Source organism: Psittacula echo (assembly GCF_963264785.1).
Source record: "Psittacula echo genome assembly, chromosome: 7".
Taxonomy (NCBI): domain Eukaryota; kingdom Metazoa; phylum Chordata; class Aves; order Psittaciformes; family Psittacidae; genus Psittacula; species Psittacula echo.
In genome coordinates this window covers 49,910,677-49,924,834 of record NC_137740.1, presented here as the reverse complement: position 1 = coordinate 49,924,834, position 14,158 = coordinate 49,910,677, and the positions used below count along the sequence as shown (strand labels likewise).

At 38.6% G+C, this 14,158-nt stretch overlaps 1 protein-coding gene across 1 annotated transcript in view; it reads right to left on the bottom strand.

Annotated features, from left to right (window-relative positions):
• Window positions 1–14,158, bottom strand: part of STAG1 (STAG1 cohesin complex component) — a 181,281-nt gene that overhangs the window by 137,976 nt on the left and 29,147 nt on the right. Inside the window, exon 2 of the mRNA XM_080622692.1 lies at window positions 879–1,013. Coding sequence (XP_080478818.1) covers window positions 879–907 — 29 coding nt within the window. The 5' untranslated portion in view covers window positions 908–1,013. The remainder of the gene's footprint in view (window positions 1–878; window positions 1,014–14,158) is intronic.

Sequence of the window (14,158 nt, the reverse complement as noted above, 5' to 3'; positions counted from 1 at the left end):
ATTACACTGAAATTGTCCAAGCATTCAGTTTCTCAAATAAAGGAACATAACATCTTAGTTTTGCAACACCACCTGACCTTGATAAACAGGGTCCCTTACACCCTGTCGTTCCTATTTGCATATGTCCAGTCCAAGCAAAAAACAGTATATACCAATCGTTTTGGTCTACATGCCCAGGTGACAGCAGCAAGCTGGCCACAGGGTGGAATGTGCACCAGACACAGGACACAGTGGTTCTGGACACTGGACACAGTGGTTCTGGATGGTTCCAACAGCCCCAGAGCACGGCACAGCTGGGTCAGTCAGTGGAGCTGATGGTGCTCCTCTGAGAACTACTGAAGAAAGGGCTGAATGCTCTAGCTCCTCTCATTAGACTTCCACTCTATTCTTTCCAATAATTCTCTTTATCCAGGCACAGTGATGTTCCCATTTGTAGAAGCCACTCCTATTTCCCAGCAAGATCAAAACATGCTAATGCCACTGTCTGTCTTCAATTGCAGAAGCCAAAAGCTTTTTGCACAATAAATACAACTCATCTTAAGAAAGAGTATGCAACTAGAATATACAAACATGGTCAATTATGACTAAAGCCCACACACATTTCTGAAATCTCACAACATTCAGAAGCATAGAAGTGGCAACGATCTCGTTTTGCATTTCAAACCAAGGTAAATCTCCATGCATATAAATAAATATCTTTTAGATTAAGTATTTTATTTTTCAACACAGTTCAGCATACAACAACACAGGAGACCTGGAAGAGCCACACTAATCTGCACTTCTCTCAAGGTTGTGCTTTATCCTCAAGATCATCTTCCTGTTTACTTCAACCTTTTTAAAGCTTAAGATTTCAAATACAGAGAGAAGTGTATACTCACTGTAGTACTGGCAAATCTGAAGTAATCATTTTTGCAGCACTCTTGAAAGTAAGAGCTACATAGAACTTCTTCTCAAAGTTATTGTGAGACAACTACTTGGAAACCTCTTTCTTGAAAAGAATGTCAAAGTCCAGTCTGTAAAAAAGTGGAAAAAATATTCGTTAGACGTGTTCCAAAGTAGTCATACATAGAATAAAAGCACTGTAAACAAAAAAGGTCAATTTTGAAGTAGCATCACTATTAAACCATGTGAAATTCAGAATGGATGTCCCCAGGACAGCTTAATCCTATTCTTGCTTTCAGTTTTTACAATTCTGTTTAGGCTACTTTACTTTTTTAATATTTTAATTGCAAGAAGTATTTTGCATTACCTCTCATGTTCATTTATGGTAACTCTAATGGAAAAACACAAGCAGAATACTGAGAAAATTTAAATAAATGAGACAAATATATAAGCCTAAACAGTCATAGAATGTGATGATCTAGATCTATGGAATTTATTTTCAGTCATACAATAAACTAAACTTGCAAGACCAAAGCTTGGTTTCATGAGAAACAGCCTTTCCTAGTTTTGAATCGAGAAGACAAAAGGTCTGCATCTAAAATCACAGAGGCTTTGATAAAACAGGTAAAAGATAATATCCTTGATAACATTCCCTTTAATGGAACTACACCTATTCAATCAGATTCACTGGCTCACACTTTTATGTGACTGAATTTCAGTCACAGAGTAGTCAGAAGCTGTGCAAATGTCTAACTGCAGTAGAAAGCATTCTAACCTGAAAGCAAAGCTGTAAGTTAAAATCATAATCTAGACTGAAACCGTGGTACCACTACACCCACTAGTAACATCTCGCCACCCAGAAGACTAATCAGGAGTTGACTAATGACAGCAGACATTACTTGACCATTAAATAATGGCACAATGCGACAGATGCAATAATCATTGATGCAATAAAACACAGAGCTGCCATCATTTCCTTCCAGAAAATGCAAGTTCTGGAGAAACTAAAATGATTTGTTTCCTTCTCCCCTTTTAAAGATCCTGGGGTAATATACACAGCTGCACGGAGGGAACACTGCAGCTGAGCAATGACAATGAAAACCAAGGACTTAAACTGCCTAATTTGAAAACATATGATATTTTAAATCTCTTTTAAATACTTAATTTCCCTCAATGGGCAGCGGGTTTTCTAATGTGCTCTAGTAGCTTTGCACAAGACACCAGGAAAATCAAGCCAAGAGGTAACATGACTTGCAAACACAGTCTCTAAATAAAACTACACCAGTCTAAGCAAAACAGTACAACATGTGAAGTACTATTTTCCATCCTACTATCTGCACATCAGTATTTACTTACCAAAACTATAACCATACAGCGTGAACAGACTTTTTTGCCTCTGGTTATAACAGTTCCAACTAGACTCACAGATGCAAACAACTAGTTCTTCCCATATTTATTTTGTGCTACCAACAATTTTACTTACAGTGTATATAAAAACAAATCCTCAATGAATTTAAAGTTTTCACTTTATACTGCTATCTCACTGGCCATTTCTTCTACTGTATCATTAGCAAGCCACTTGGTAGCAAAACAAATGTTAACAAAAGATAAGTTTGCTTAGAATTAAAGGTACCACTCTAGCATTAATGGTTTAAAGAGGGTCATTTTCCATAGCTGGTACACCACATTGGTGTAAAAGTTTTCCTATTTCACTATAAGACACAAGATAGACTGAGTTCTTCATGAACAAAAAAAGTTATGTGACAGGCTATTTGAGCTGTATTTCCATAACTGATTTCCATAACAGTATTTCTTCGTTAGAGACACTGGTAATTACTGTATTTTGAAGGGTGCAAAATTACTCTTAACATAGGAATGGCATGTCCATTTGACAACATAAAGCACCTATTTCAGACACTTGGAAGACTTCATTATAAACAAACGTAGCATCAGACTGATTTAAGTTTGAGATGATTTACTATACCAAGTTAAAAAGGGAACATTCAGATCTCTGGAGAGGTTCACCACAAGTGGAACAATATGCACTCTGGTGGTCACAGAACACTAACATAATGTTTAGGTAAAACATAAGAATAATATTTAATGAAATCCTGAGCTAGAAGAAGAAAACTTTTGATTAAGCCTCTGCAAGTACTTTTCCCTCCTGCCGTAACAACCAGATGCACACATTTTTGTAATACTTCCCTTTGTTTAAATCAGAAGAAAAAAAAGAGTTCTTTTTGTACACACACACACTCATTCACACACCCTCTTGCATATGCTAACTAGACCTCAGAGGAAACCTACCCACTTCGGACCTTCAGATGATCTAATTCTAGTAGGATATGGGGCATGAATCTTACTTTTCAGAACAGCTTTTGAAATAAGATCAAGAAAACCTGAACCTGGCAGTGTTCAAGGCCAGGCTGGATGGGACTTGGAGCAACCTGGTCTAGTGAAAGGTGCCTCTGCCTGTGGCAGGGAGTTGGAACTGGATGAGCTTTCAGGTCCCTTCCAAACCAAACCATTCTGTAATTCAAATCATTCTATGATTCCATGGTTCTGTGAGTCATGTGAGATATTTTCCATAGATGTTTAATCCATACTACACAATTGTGATGTGAAATCTCTTTTTTTTTATTATTATTTTCTATTTTTTTTAACCTGGTTATCCTTCACAACTGTTGTGCTGCGCATGCTCAGATATAGGAACAAGCAGCATTCAACTACTCTAGGGAAACGATTGCTCAGAGACTACTTACTTGAAATGCAAAGGTATGGCCTAAAGAAAGTATAAAGAACCAGGAGGAGAACAGAGGAGCTGTTTCACTTGAAAGTGACTGAAGATCCAAGGAATCTGGACTCACAGCTTTGACATGGAGGTAACAGCATGACAACAACCTGACATAGGGAACTGCAAAGTCATGTGGTATTTTCTCATAGTCCTGATGCTAAACAGGAAACTGTAAAATAGTGCTGGAAAAAAAACCATCTGTATGTGGTTAGGTCCAGGCTGGACCATCTAGAAGATGACAAAAGTTGCCCTACTACTGTCTTGTGTTAATAAAGGCACTTAAGCGTTAAGCTGAAGAGTGTTAAAATACAAGAACTGTCAATGCTGATGAGCCAGAAAATGAACAGCTCAGAGCCAAAGGCACAAAAAGAAACAGCACAATCCTGCACACAATCCCTGGTTTGGAAATAAAATAAGGCACTATAGTAACATATAGAAATCTGTATGTGCTTGGAACAGTGTTCTCAATTCAGTCGTGCAATTAAATTAAATTTGACAACTGTGGAAAAATCATTGGTCCTTATGGAACACACAAATGTGAACCTTCACATCTTTTTCCAGTTTTAATAAAAGAAATACCTGTTTCTTAAGGAGAACGTTCTTATAAACAGGGAAACCAAACTCTCCTCCTTTCTGTCTTGTTCAGCCTGAGATAAAGCCATTGATAAAAACCCTTGAAAGCTTGAGACAGATTCCTATTTTGCCACCTTTATCCTGTGTAAGAGAAAAGTAGGGGGAGGAACCCTTCTTTCTTCTGCACTTTGGCCTATTTAAACCTCAATAAACACAATATATTTGAATAAGTCCTTCAACTTGCAGTCAACTGCTTCTATTTTAGGAGTTTAAAAACAGAAATCTGATGTTTTCATTCAATCTCAATTTTAATGACCTTAGCATGACTGCAGCTTTTTAAGCCTGCACATTTGTATTTCAAGATGACATAAATTTATGCTAGCAGAGTTAAAAATGACCAAAAGAAGAATATAAAGCAGGCAATGGAAGACACCATTCAGTTGACACATACAGTGGGAAACAAATATTTCTGGTTTTTTGCTCTTTTTTCTTTAACCTGCAAAACAACCAGGGCAGATATAATGACCATTGTATAAAACTGCTTCTTTAAAAACAAAGCCTTTCCAAGTAAGTTGTCAGCTTTACGACAGTTTTTCTTCAATAAGTATCTCATAATGAGCTTAGCTTCAAGAAAGGCTCTACAATTTTATAACAATGAATCCAATCACACATTTCATCAATATTTTCTCTATTTCTACTAACACGAAAAGCTCCCTATATTTTTTGTAGCCTTTAGATTGTTTATTTGCCTCTCTAGTGCTGAAGTAATCTACCCATTTGAGCCAAACAACAAACAAATGAAAAGACTGACATAAACCCTAAAACCTCACAGAGTTGGTGCAAGCAACCAGCTGGTAGCAACAAGCAAATCGAGTTCAACTAACCTTATTATAAACTCTGCACCTTGTAAACCTACACTTTAAAAAGCTCAAACCAAAACTTAAAATGGAACAAACAAAAACAAGCAGAAAACCCTAATAAATTTAGCAGTAAGAATTACATCAGTATTAATTCCATTGCCTAGAAGATATAGAAAGTAAAAGAGAATTGGAAGTTGACTGACTTCCAGTTCAAGATACTTTCCTTGTTGATCAAGTAAGCTTGTTCCATCTAGAGTGCAAAATCTATTCAAACAATGCCTCACACTAACAGAGCTACAACTTCTGCTATGTAACTGGTAATACCTGTGTGCCATAACTTCATTTTCCACTTAAAATAACTTCGCTTTCTCCCTTGGTGCTCCATGCTATGTCTTTTCTTGCAAGTTGAAAAATGATAAAGCAGTATATTTCTCCATCCCATCATGGCTCAAAGGAAATTTGAGAACTACAAACATTGTGCTCTCTCTATATATATATATCTAAATTGCACATCATCACATTTTAGTATTTAAAACAAGATTGAAAGTCAAAGTGATAGAAAAATTAACATTAAGCACTAGTGAGTTCCTTCAAGACTTAAAGTACAGAGAAGGCTCTGCTGATATGTGATATACGTTTTTAATCCAGTCTAACCACAACAGAAGGAGGTAATATTAGGAACGACCAGGTTAGCATAGCATGGCAATGCTGCATTGCCTACATCCTTCAAATCATACTGGACATATCATTATTACTGCACATCCCTCTCCCAGATGTGTATCTGCTGTTGCTGTTATCCACTTAATACCCAGTAGGACCTGCAGCTCCCAACCTGCAAACGCACATCAAAAAAACCTGGGAGAGTTGATCAATACACTAGATGTTTGTGTTGCTGTTCAGGTGGACCTGGACAAGCTGGAGAAATGGACGAACAGGAATTACAGCAAGTTCAATAAGGGGGAACACTCCCGCACCTGGGGAGGAACAACCCCATGCACAGGTTTGGGACCAACCACATGGAAAGCAGCTTTTCTAAGAGACCTAGTAGACAACAACTGGAACACGAGCCACCAAGGCACCCTTGCTACGAAGCCTACAGCATGTCCTGGGCTGCTTTAGGCAGAGCCCTGCCATCACACTGAAGGAGGTGATCCTTCCCCTCTTCTTAGAGCTGATGAGACATACTTGGAGTGTTGCATCCAGTGCTGGGCTCCCAGTACCAGAGAGAGGTGGGTACATGTTGTTTTGGAGTAAAGGGAGAATTCTGAACAGTGTGGCACATGTTTTGGCTAGGGGTCTTTCAGAAGGATGGAGTTACCAGAACAGCAAGCTGGACACTTGGTTTTTCCTCAGAAAGCGTCAACAGGAAATTAATGCATAAACAAAAAAAAAGGGGCAGTGAGCTCATGGAGGTAATGCATGTAATACAAGAAAAATATAAGGCAAAGAACAGCAAAGCAAGACTGCATGAAAAATTAAAGCTTTTAGTAGATGCCCATTATCATTGATTAAAGCTTCTTCCCACACACACCCCCCTTCTTTAAAAGTATTTCCAGACATGCTACACATACATGTGGGAACAAGAATTATGTTGTGACAACCCCTAGCTGTTCATTTAACCTTCCTTTCAACTTCAGTTGTCTCCTCAGATGCACTCTACTGTTGTACCAACATGCAGAACTGACTGTACAGGCAAAACAGCTGTTGCTGCTTCCTCTGACCGAATGCATTTAGCCTAGAAAGGTCCTGCCTAGTCAGCCAGAAAAATAATTTGAAGTCTCACTTTCTAGTGTGCAATGCAATTCCGTGCTCTTCAGAATTATGAATGCAAGACCTCACACTGAAAGGTTACACAAATCACTTCTTGCAGAGCTGGGAATAAAATGTTTACATGACAAAAAACTCCAAGTCATACTATCTCATTTCTATTCTTAGTTTTCTGTCTCTAAAAATGCGTTTAGCGCCAAAACCAACCAGTTTTTCTGTATCTTCGGCTACTGTTTCCAAAAGGTAGCAGCTAATTCCCGCACCGTGCATGTCTGTGCTGAGGCAACGACACTGAGATTACACAGGAAAGCCAAAACAATCTTTTAACCATGGCTATAATAGCACGGTTGATTCAAATGTCACACATCACTAAGACAATTTTGTTTGATCATCTTCAGAGTTTACTTCAATCATTTTTAACTGTATTATCATATTGCTTTATCATAATGCCTAGCAAGGCTAATAACTAAAAATACTAATCAAATGCTTTGTGCAAAGACTGCCTGCAGATGTATCTTGCTCAAGAACAGAAATTTTAAGCTTTTCCATTTGTAATTAGTTTAATAAAAAAAAATTGATGGACTGAGCATGTGAAAACAAGCTTGCTTTCCCTTTGTTATTCTTACAGGTTCTTCAGACATAACTGCTCCTTGCTCTGTGGACACCCAGTGAGACACTTGACCTGATTTTCTGCAGGACTAAGCACTGACAACTGTGACCAAGATCACTGAGGGCTATGGGCACTCCATCATTCATAAGGCAAGTAATTATGGACTTACTGCACAAGACTAAAAGTTAAGGCACTGAGTTCTAATGCCAGTCCACTACCTGGATAATTAAAGGTCTAAATTAACAACTTGCTCCTTGGCCATCTGTCCATTAGAATAACATGAGTAATCTACCAGCCTTCTACCTCACCTGCTTTAAACATTAAATGCACATAATAAAAAGGACTCTAGAAAGCTAGGTTCTACTATCCTCAAATTGTGAGCATGAAGAGATGGATCCTCGAAGTCTTTTGTTTCTCTGCACTTGTTATTTCCAAGACTCAGAAGGAGTCTTGAGAAGATAAGTCACTCATCTTTTTAAGACAATGCAAGAGCATTGAGAGTCACAAGCCCATGAGACAAAATTTTAAAGTCAAGAGAGATTTTGCCTGTCACAGAAACTGTGAAGTTATCCTCCAAAGACTGAGCAATCAATGAAAACTTGCAAAACACTGAATACTCACAGAATCATAGGGTTTGGGTTAGAAGGGATCTTAAAAATGATCTGGTTCCAACCCCCTGCCATGGCCTCCTCTGGATTCACTCCAACAGCTCCACATCCCTCTTGTGTTGTGGCCCCCAGAGCTGGAAGCGGGACTGCAGGGGGGTGTCTCACAAAAGCTGAGCAGAGGTAGCGTAAGTGCTCACCATACTTACCATAAAGTTTTAAAAGAGTTATCAAGACAATGAAATGCTTCCCTGAAAAAGAACCATCCTGTTCAGCTATCTTCCTAGTAAAATGGCATTAAACTTTCAAGGTTCTGCATAGTCAATTTTAGTGGACCAAGCAAGGGTTCCAGAATGCTCAGAAAGACCGGTGTGCAGGAAAGCAAGATGAGAGTACAGCTGGACACAGATAAGACTGAAGGGAGATGACTTGTTTTTCAATACACAACAACTGGTGCAAAGGCAGGAGGAGAATTAAACTCTCTCTGTGAGAACAGGAAAAGTAATGGGCTTAAACTGCAGGAAGGAAAACTCAGGTAAGGCACTGAGATAAAGTTGACAAGGACTAGTGAAGCACTCCAAGAGTTTGCTCAAACAAATGTGAATTATCCACCACTGAAGATTTTTTCTTTTCCCAAACAGATGTGTCACACTTGTCAGGTGTAACTACAAGCAAAAGTTTGTGGTAAAAGCTTACTCCTAGGAGTTGGAAACAGCTGGAAAAAACAGACAAAGCTTTGGCAGTACAGCCTGCTTTGGGTCTGAAAACATGGTGTAACTGTGCCTGCTGGTGGGGAAAGGGTGAGAACTAGATGAACTCTTGACATCTGTGCTTATCCCACCATTTCTTCTAATGTTTCTAGGACTTTACCCTCAATCAAATCCATGTGTGACAATAATTAAAATCAAATCCAGTGATTAAATTCACACTCCAGCACTTCAGCAAGTGACTGCTTGTTCCTGCAAAATAATCCACATCTAGAGGAAGGAAGGAATCCCTGGTGTAGTCAAACACACTTAGATGGTCGCACAGGCTTTGGATTTTCATCTCTGTACAGCACAAGCACAGCAGGCCAAGAGCATTCACAGTCTGCAGGCATGCTAGAAGCAGCATTAATAGATTTTTATGCTACCTCAGAAAAGTGTTTACTCATCTGTAATTTTTCTTGGCAGTGGACATCTGGTGTTCTATTATTCATTGCATCTGGAAAATTGCCAACAATAAAACCAATTTTCACAAAAAGAAGCAAAGCCTGACATGCAGAATGTTGGAATAAAGTGAAAAATCTCTCAGAATGATTCAGGGGTTTGTTCTTTGGGCATTTGTTTCTTTGTTTCATCTTCCTGGGTTTTTTTTCCTCATATGGGGCATTGCTGATAAAAGCCAAGAGGAACTGCAAAACATTTTGTCCAGATTATTGAAAAAAACACGCATTTTGAAGTTACACAGAAATTAAACACTCTGGGAAGTCACTAATTCTGATACTCACATGAACTTTAGGGGGATGTGTATAAAGGCTTGAGGAAAGTAAGGCCACTAAAAGAACAACTTCTTTAAGTTCAAGCAGATGCTAACAGAAAGTATATTTAATTGTTAATACAGAGACTCTTGCATGTATCAAGTAGGTGTAACTGTAGGACAACTCTAAAGTGTAATACTCTACCAATTTCCCAATAGGCACCTTTATTATCCTACCCTCAAAAGAACATGAAGGCATAATGGTTCTTCAAAAGAAGGTAGCGTTAAAGGACCATGTTAAAACACTGCCGTCACTGAAAACTGCTCATTCAGAAACCCACGTGTCTTGGACTCCAAGCTTTGGGAAGCAGCTGCACCAACTTCCTAGTTGTTAGACTTGTCAAGATCCTTGTCCTTACAAAGATGCCACAAAGATGCCATGATCCAAGTTGCTCAAACAGCAGAGACTTCTGGACATCATCTAGGTGTGACGGAGGTATTGGAAGTCTCTACTCAGTACTTATACTTACTCCAGAGATAACCCTTACAGAGTTTTAGACCAAAAGAGTTTTTCAATGCTATCAGTCCACGAACTGAAAGATCTTTAAGAACCAGTTTTATCTAGTCCCAGTGACTTCAGCAATGCTCATGAGGAAAAACCTATGGATTCCTATACTACTGTCTCTCTATTAAGAGGTTGGAGATTCAGTTAAACCCTCAGTCTGAAGAAGCTAATTGGCATCTGTTTTACTAAGGTTCCTTTTTCAGTCAAACGCAATCTTTGCATGTGCAATGGCTATGTGAGGGTTTTTTAAATTATTGAATCCCTCAAGTTTTGAGCTCCTTAGAAGAGAAGTTGCATTTAATAAAGGGATTAGCAAATATCCAGTAGGCATTACTCAAAGTAGCATAATGCTGTCTTTCTGCAGTAAGGCAATCTAAATACCCTTGTTCTTAGTAACCATTTTTAACTTGTACCATCATTAAGTGGACAGAGATTCCACTGATGCTTTTCACTTAATCAGGAATAAATTCCAACAAGAATAACAAGAAAGCCGTTTTCCTTTCCCTGGTAGCCCAAGTAACTCCGTAAGTCATCAAACCTAAAAATAAATACATAAAAACACACACGTGCCCTAGCGTAAAAGAACGTATTTTCTGACTCTTGATTCTTGACACTCTGCTGTAGTATCAGCAAAACACAGTAATAGTGTACCATGGTGAGGGAGTAATTTACATATTCTTCCTCTATCCATTAACCAAAGTACCTAAATTACAAATTCCTGGTAAGCTCCTCAAAAGTATTTGTGCAAACTGAACAAGAGCCAAAAAAAGTAGCAGAGGTAGACCAAAAAAGAATAAGTTAGTCAATAAAGTCATTAGATAGAAATAAATATCTCTGTATCTCTCAATTACAGAATCAAACCCCATCTCCGAACCCCAGCAATTTCCTAAGAAAATCCAACCCCGTACCACCTACGTCTTGTACCACACTACAATCCTGCAATCCCTCTCCTGACACAATCTACTGTAGCTACAGTCTTTCAGGGAGAATCATCCAACCCTTAAATCCCACCATGTCCTAGATACCAAAAAGAGAACTATAAGTAATCCCAAGCCCTGACAAACAGCAAAACAAGCTGGCAACTCTGACTTGTTTCTTTTCACCTTAAAACTTGTTTCAAGTTCTCTTCCCAGAAACTAAGCGACCCTATTCTCCTACTCTAGGAACTTTTCTATATGCTCCCCAAGACTGAGAAGCCTGGCAGGTCTGTAATCCAAATACAATAGAACAAAACCCATCACAAAGCGTTAAAGAATTTCTTTCTTTAGTACCCAGTAAGCCTGTTATCTTCAAGACAAATTAAACTATCTATAAACTATACAATTTAAATCATCCCTCCATTAAAGCCATCAATGCTACTGCAAATGCATTAAGTCAATCTCAAATTTGTCACTCTGCGATACCTTCTTATTTCTTTTTAAGAACTTACAAGAACAGTTAGCTCCAGAATCCACATACTCCTAAATACCATCATTTCATCCTGACACTGCCCCAATTCTAAATAATGGCAGTGGAACAGACCCATAAATATGCTGAAATCATCATGAGCTTACTTAAGGGAGGAGATTCTAAAGGTATAACCAAGCCTATTCATTTACTAAAACCATTCAGATGGTATCTATTCTCTTAGTCTGAAAACTCGTAGTCTGTCAAAGTTATCCAGTTTGTGATACCAAGCAAATTCTTTTCTACCAAACTGTTCCCAGAGCTTACACTGATATCAATCTCTTGTTCACCAGACCAACAACATCTACTGTCAGAAAGCCAGCAGCAACAGGCTATTCAAACAAGCCATAATGTCTAAGCAGCACATCAAGAACCACAAAATTACATCAACATTTTGAACAAGTTGAACAAGCACAGCTGAAATGTATTCCAACAGCCACTACTGCATTGCAAACGACAGATTACGACTATGTATCAGCTATACAGTTAAAACTTCTACTAGAAAAGTATACCTTAAAATACCTTCCTCTCATCCTCCAATCTTAAAACAACACGACCACCACAATAAACTTGTGAGGAGAAGCATATTTTTCCAGTGGACACGTAACCATGTTGGAACTAAAACCAAAAACCCTTGCAAACATGTTTCCCCGGTGACCACAAATGCCTCATACTGCAATCAAAAATCAAACCCAAGATCCACACAGATCCCAGATTAACATAATTCACCAAAGCCCCAAGATGACATCCCTAAAACTACACAGGTGAAAACCAACATCAGGACTAGCAACGAACACTGAAATAATGATTTACCAGCAGAAGACTTCACAGAGCAAAACCATTCTACTTTCGAATTTCCCACTCCTGATCCTAAAGACTTAGGAAAGCACATGGCTGGGAATTTAAAATTCACATTTAAAATAACTGACTCAAAGGGAAAGCGGGTTTATTACACATTAGTTCCCTCCATCCCTATAAGTTATCTCTCTGCCCCACAGGCAATACCAATTTCAATATTCTCCCCCACAGCAGCAGAGCTCACAGCAATTAATTGCTTTATACCTGTACTGAGCTGCTGATTTTATTTCAGGCTAAAGGGGGTTGATCCAGAAAGCTTGTCTGCTTTTTCACAGCAATGTCAACTGACTTAAAACCAATACATTACCTGTACCTATAAGCCTTTCCTGATGTGGATTCTGAAAAATGAAATCTAACAACTCAAGAAATTAAACTAAACAGGATTGGCTACCCACTAGCATTCCCTAATGACCTCCCTGACACACCATTCACAAGAAATCAATGAAATTGTAAGAATAAATAGGAAAGAAGTCATTATCAAGTACTATATAAAATTGGAAATAGTTCCGCAATAGTCAATATCACTGGGGAAAAAACAGATTAGCACCTGGAAACAAGATTTACTTTAGCTCAGTGAATAATCCTGAAGAAAAGCTTTTATCATTCAGTGCTGAATGAATCTGGTCAGTCAGTCAACAGCTCTAGGAAGAATCAGTAAGGGGGTGAAACTGTCTGTTCTTTGCTGTTTAAAAATGTCCTGGACACCAAAATAAATCCATTAAAAGGGAAACTTTCTCGGGAAAAAATGCTTGAAAAATATAATCTCTCTTTCACTAGTTGTTGATTGCTCCAGAATGAAACAGGAATGATGACTGTACAAATGGAAGAAGATAAATGCCACTGTGTGAAACCAGTTGAAAGCCCAGTTCCAAACTGGACAAACTGAAAAATAAGGTAAGCATTATCTGAAATACAAAGAGGAGAAGCAAGAACAGAGAAGCCAATCCATGAGTTGGACAAAAAGCTGATTCAGCTTCACTTCCCAAGGACTGCACATCCAATCTGGCTGTTTGACCTTCATGTCTTGGCAATTTTTGAATGTGCTGCCAAATGCAAACAGATTGGCCATAAGGAGAGATACCTCAAAAGATAAGTTCTGAAAATCAACTCAAACTGAAAAGCTACCACCAAGTGGATACCCACACTGCAAATTGCAAATACTGGGGCTTTTTACAAGGCAGAGGGACATTTTACAAGGACATGTTCAAATCCAGACTGGATGGGGCTTGGAGCAGTCTGGTCTAGTGGAAGGTGTCCCTGTCAATGGCAGGGGGTTGGAACTGGATGAGCTTCAAGGTCCCTTCCAACCCGAACATTCTATGCTTTAAAAAACAACAAACCTGTATTTTGCATTGCTTACAGAAATATGGAAGACCATTTTTACTCCTCAGCAGTCACTCAGACGAGCAAATGACAAAAACCAGAAAAAGGGTGACTGTGTCCAAGCAGGCACCATTCATTTTAGTGCTCATGTTCTGCATGCTTCAAAGCCTAGTCAAAACTGTTTTCTCCCAGTAACACTGAGAGCAATCCTTCCTTCTGGACAAGGAAGAATTTTTGATCTGGGAGATATTTACCAAAACAGTTCACTGGACTAATGTAGCTGTTGGGATTAATGAAATAGCTTAGATAACGCTTAGCCAAAATGTAACACTCAAAAAAGAGACAGAAGAAAGAAGAGATCTTGTCTTACTTGGAAAGGCTGCCATCAGATGAAAGGTGCTCCATGATGTTGTAATG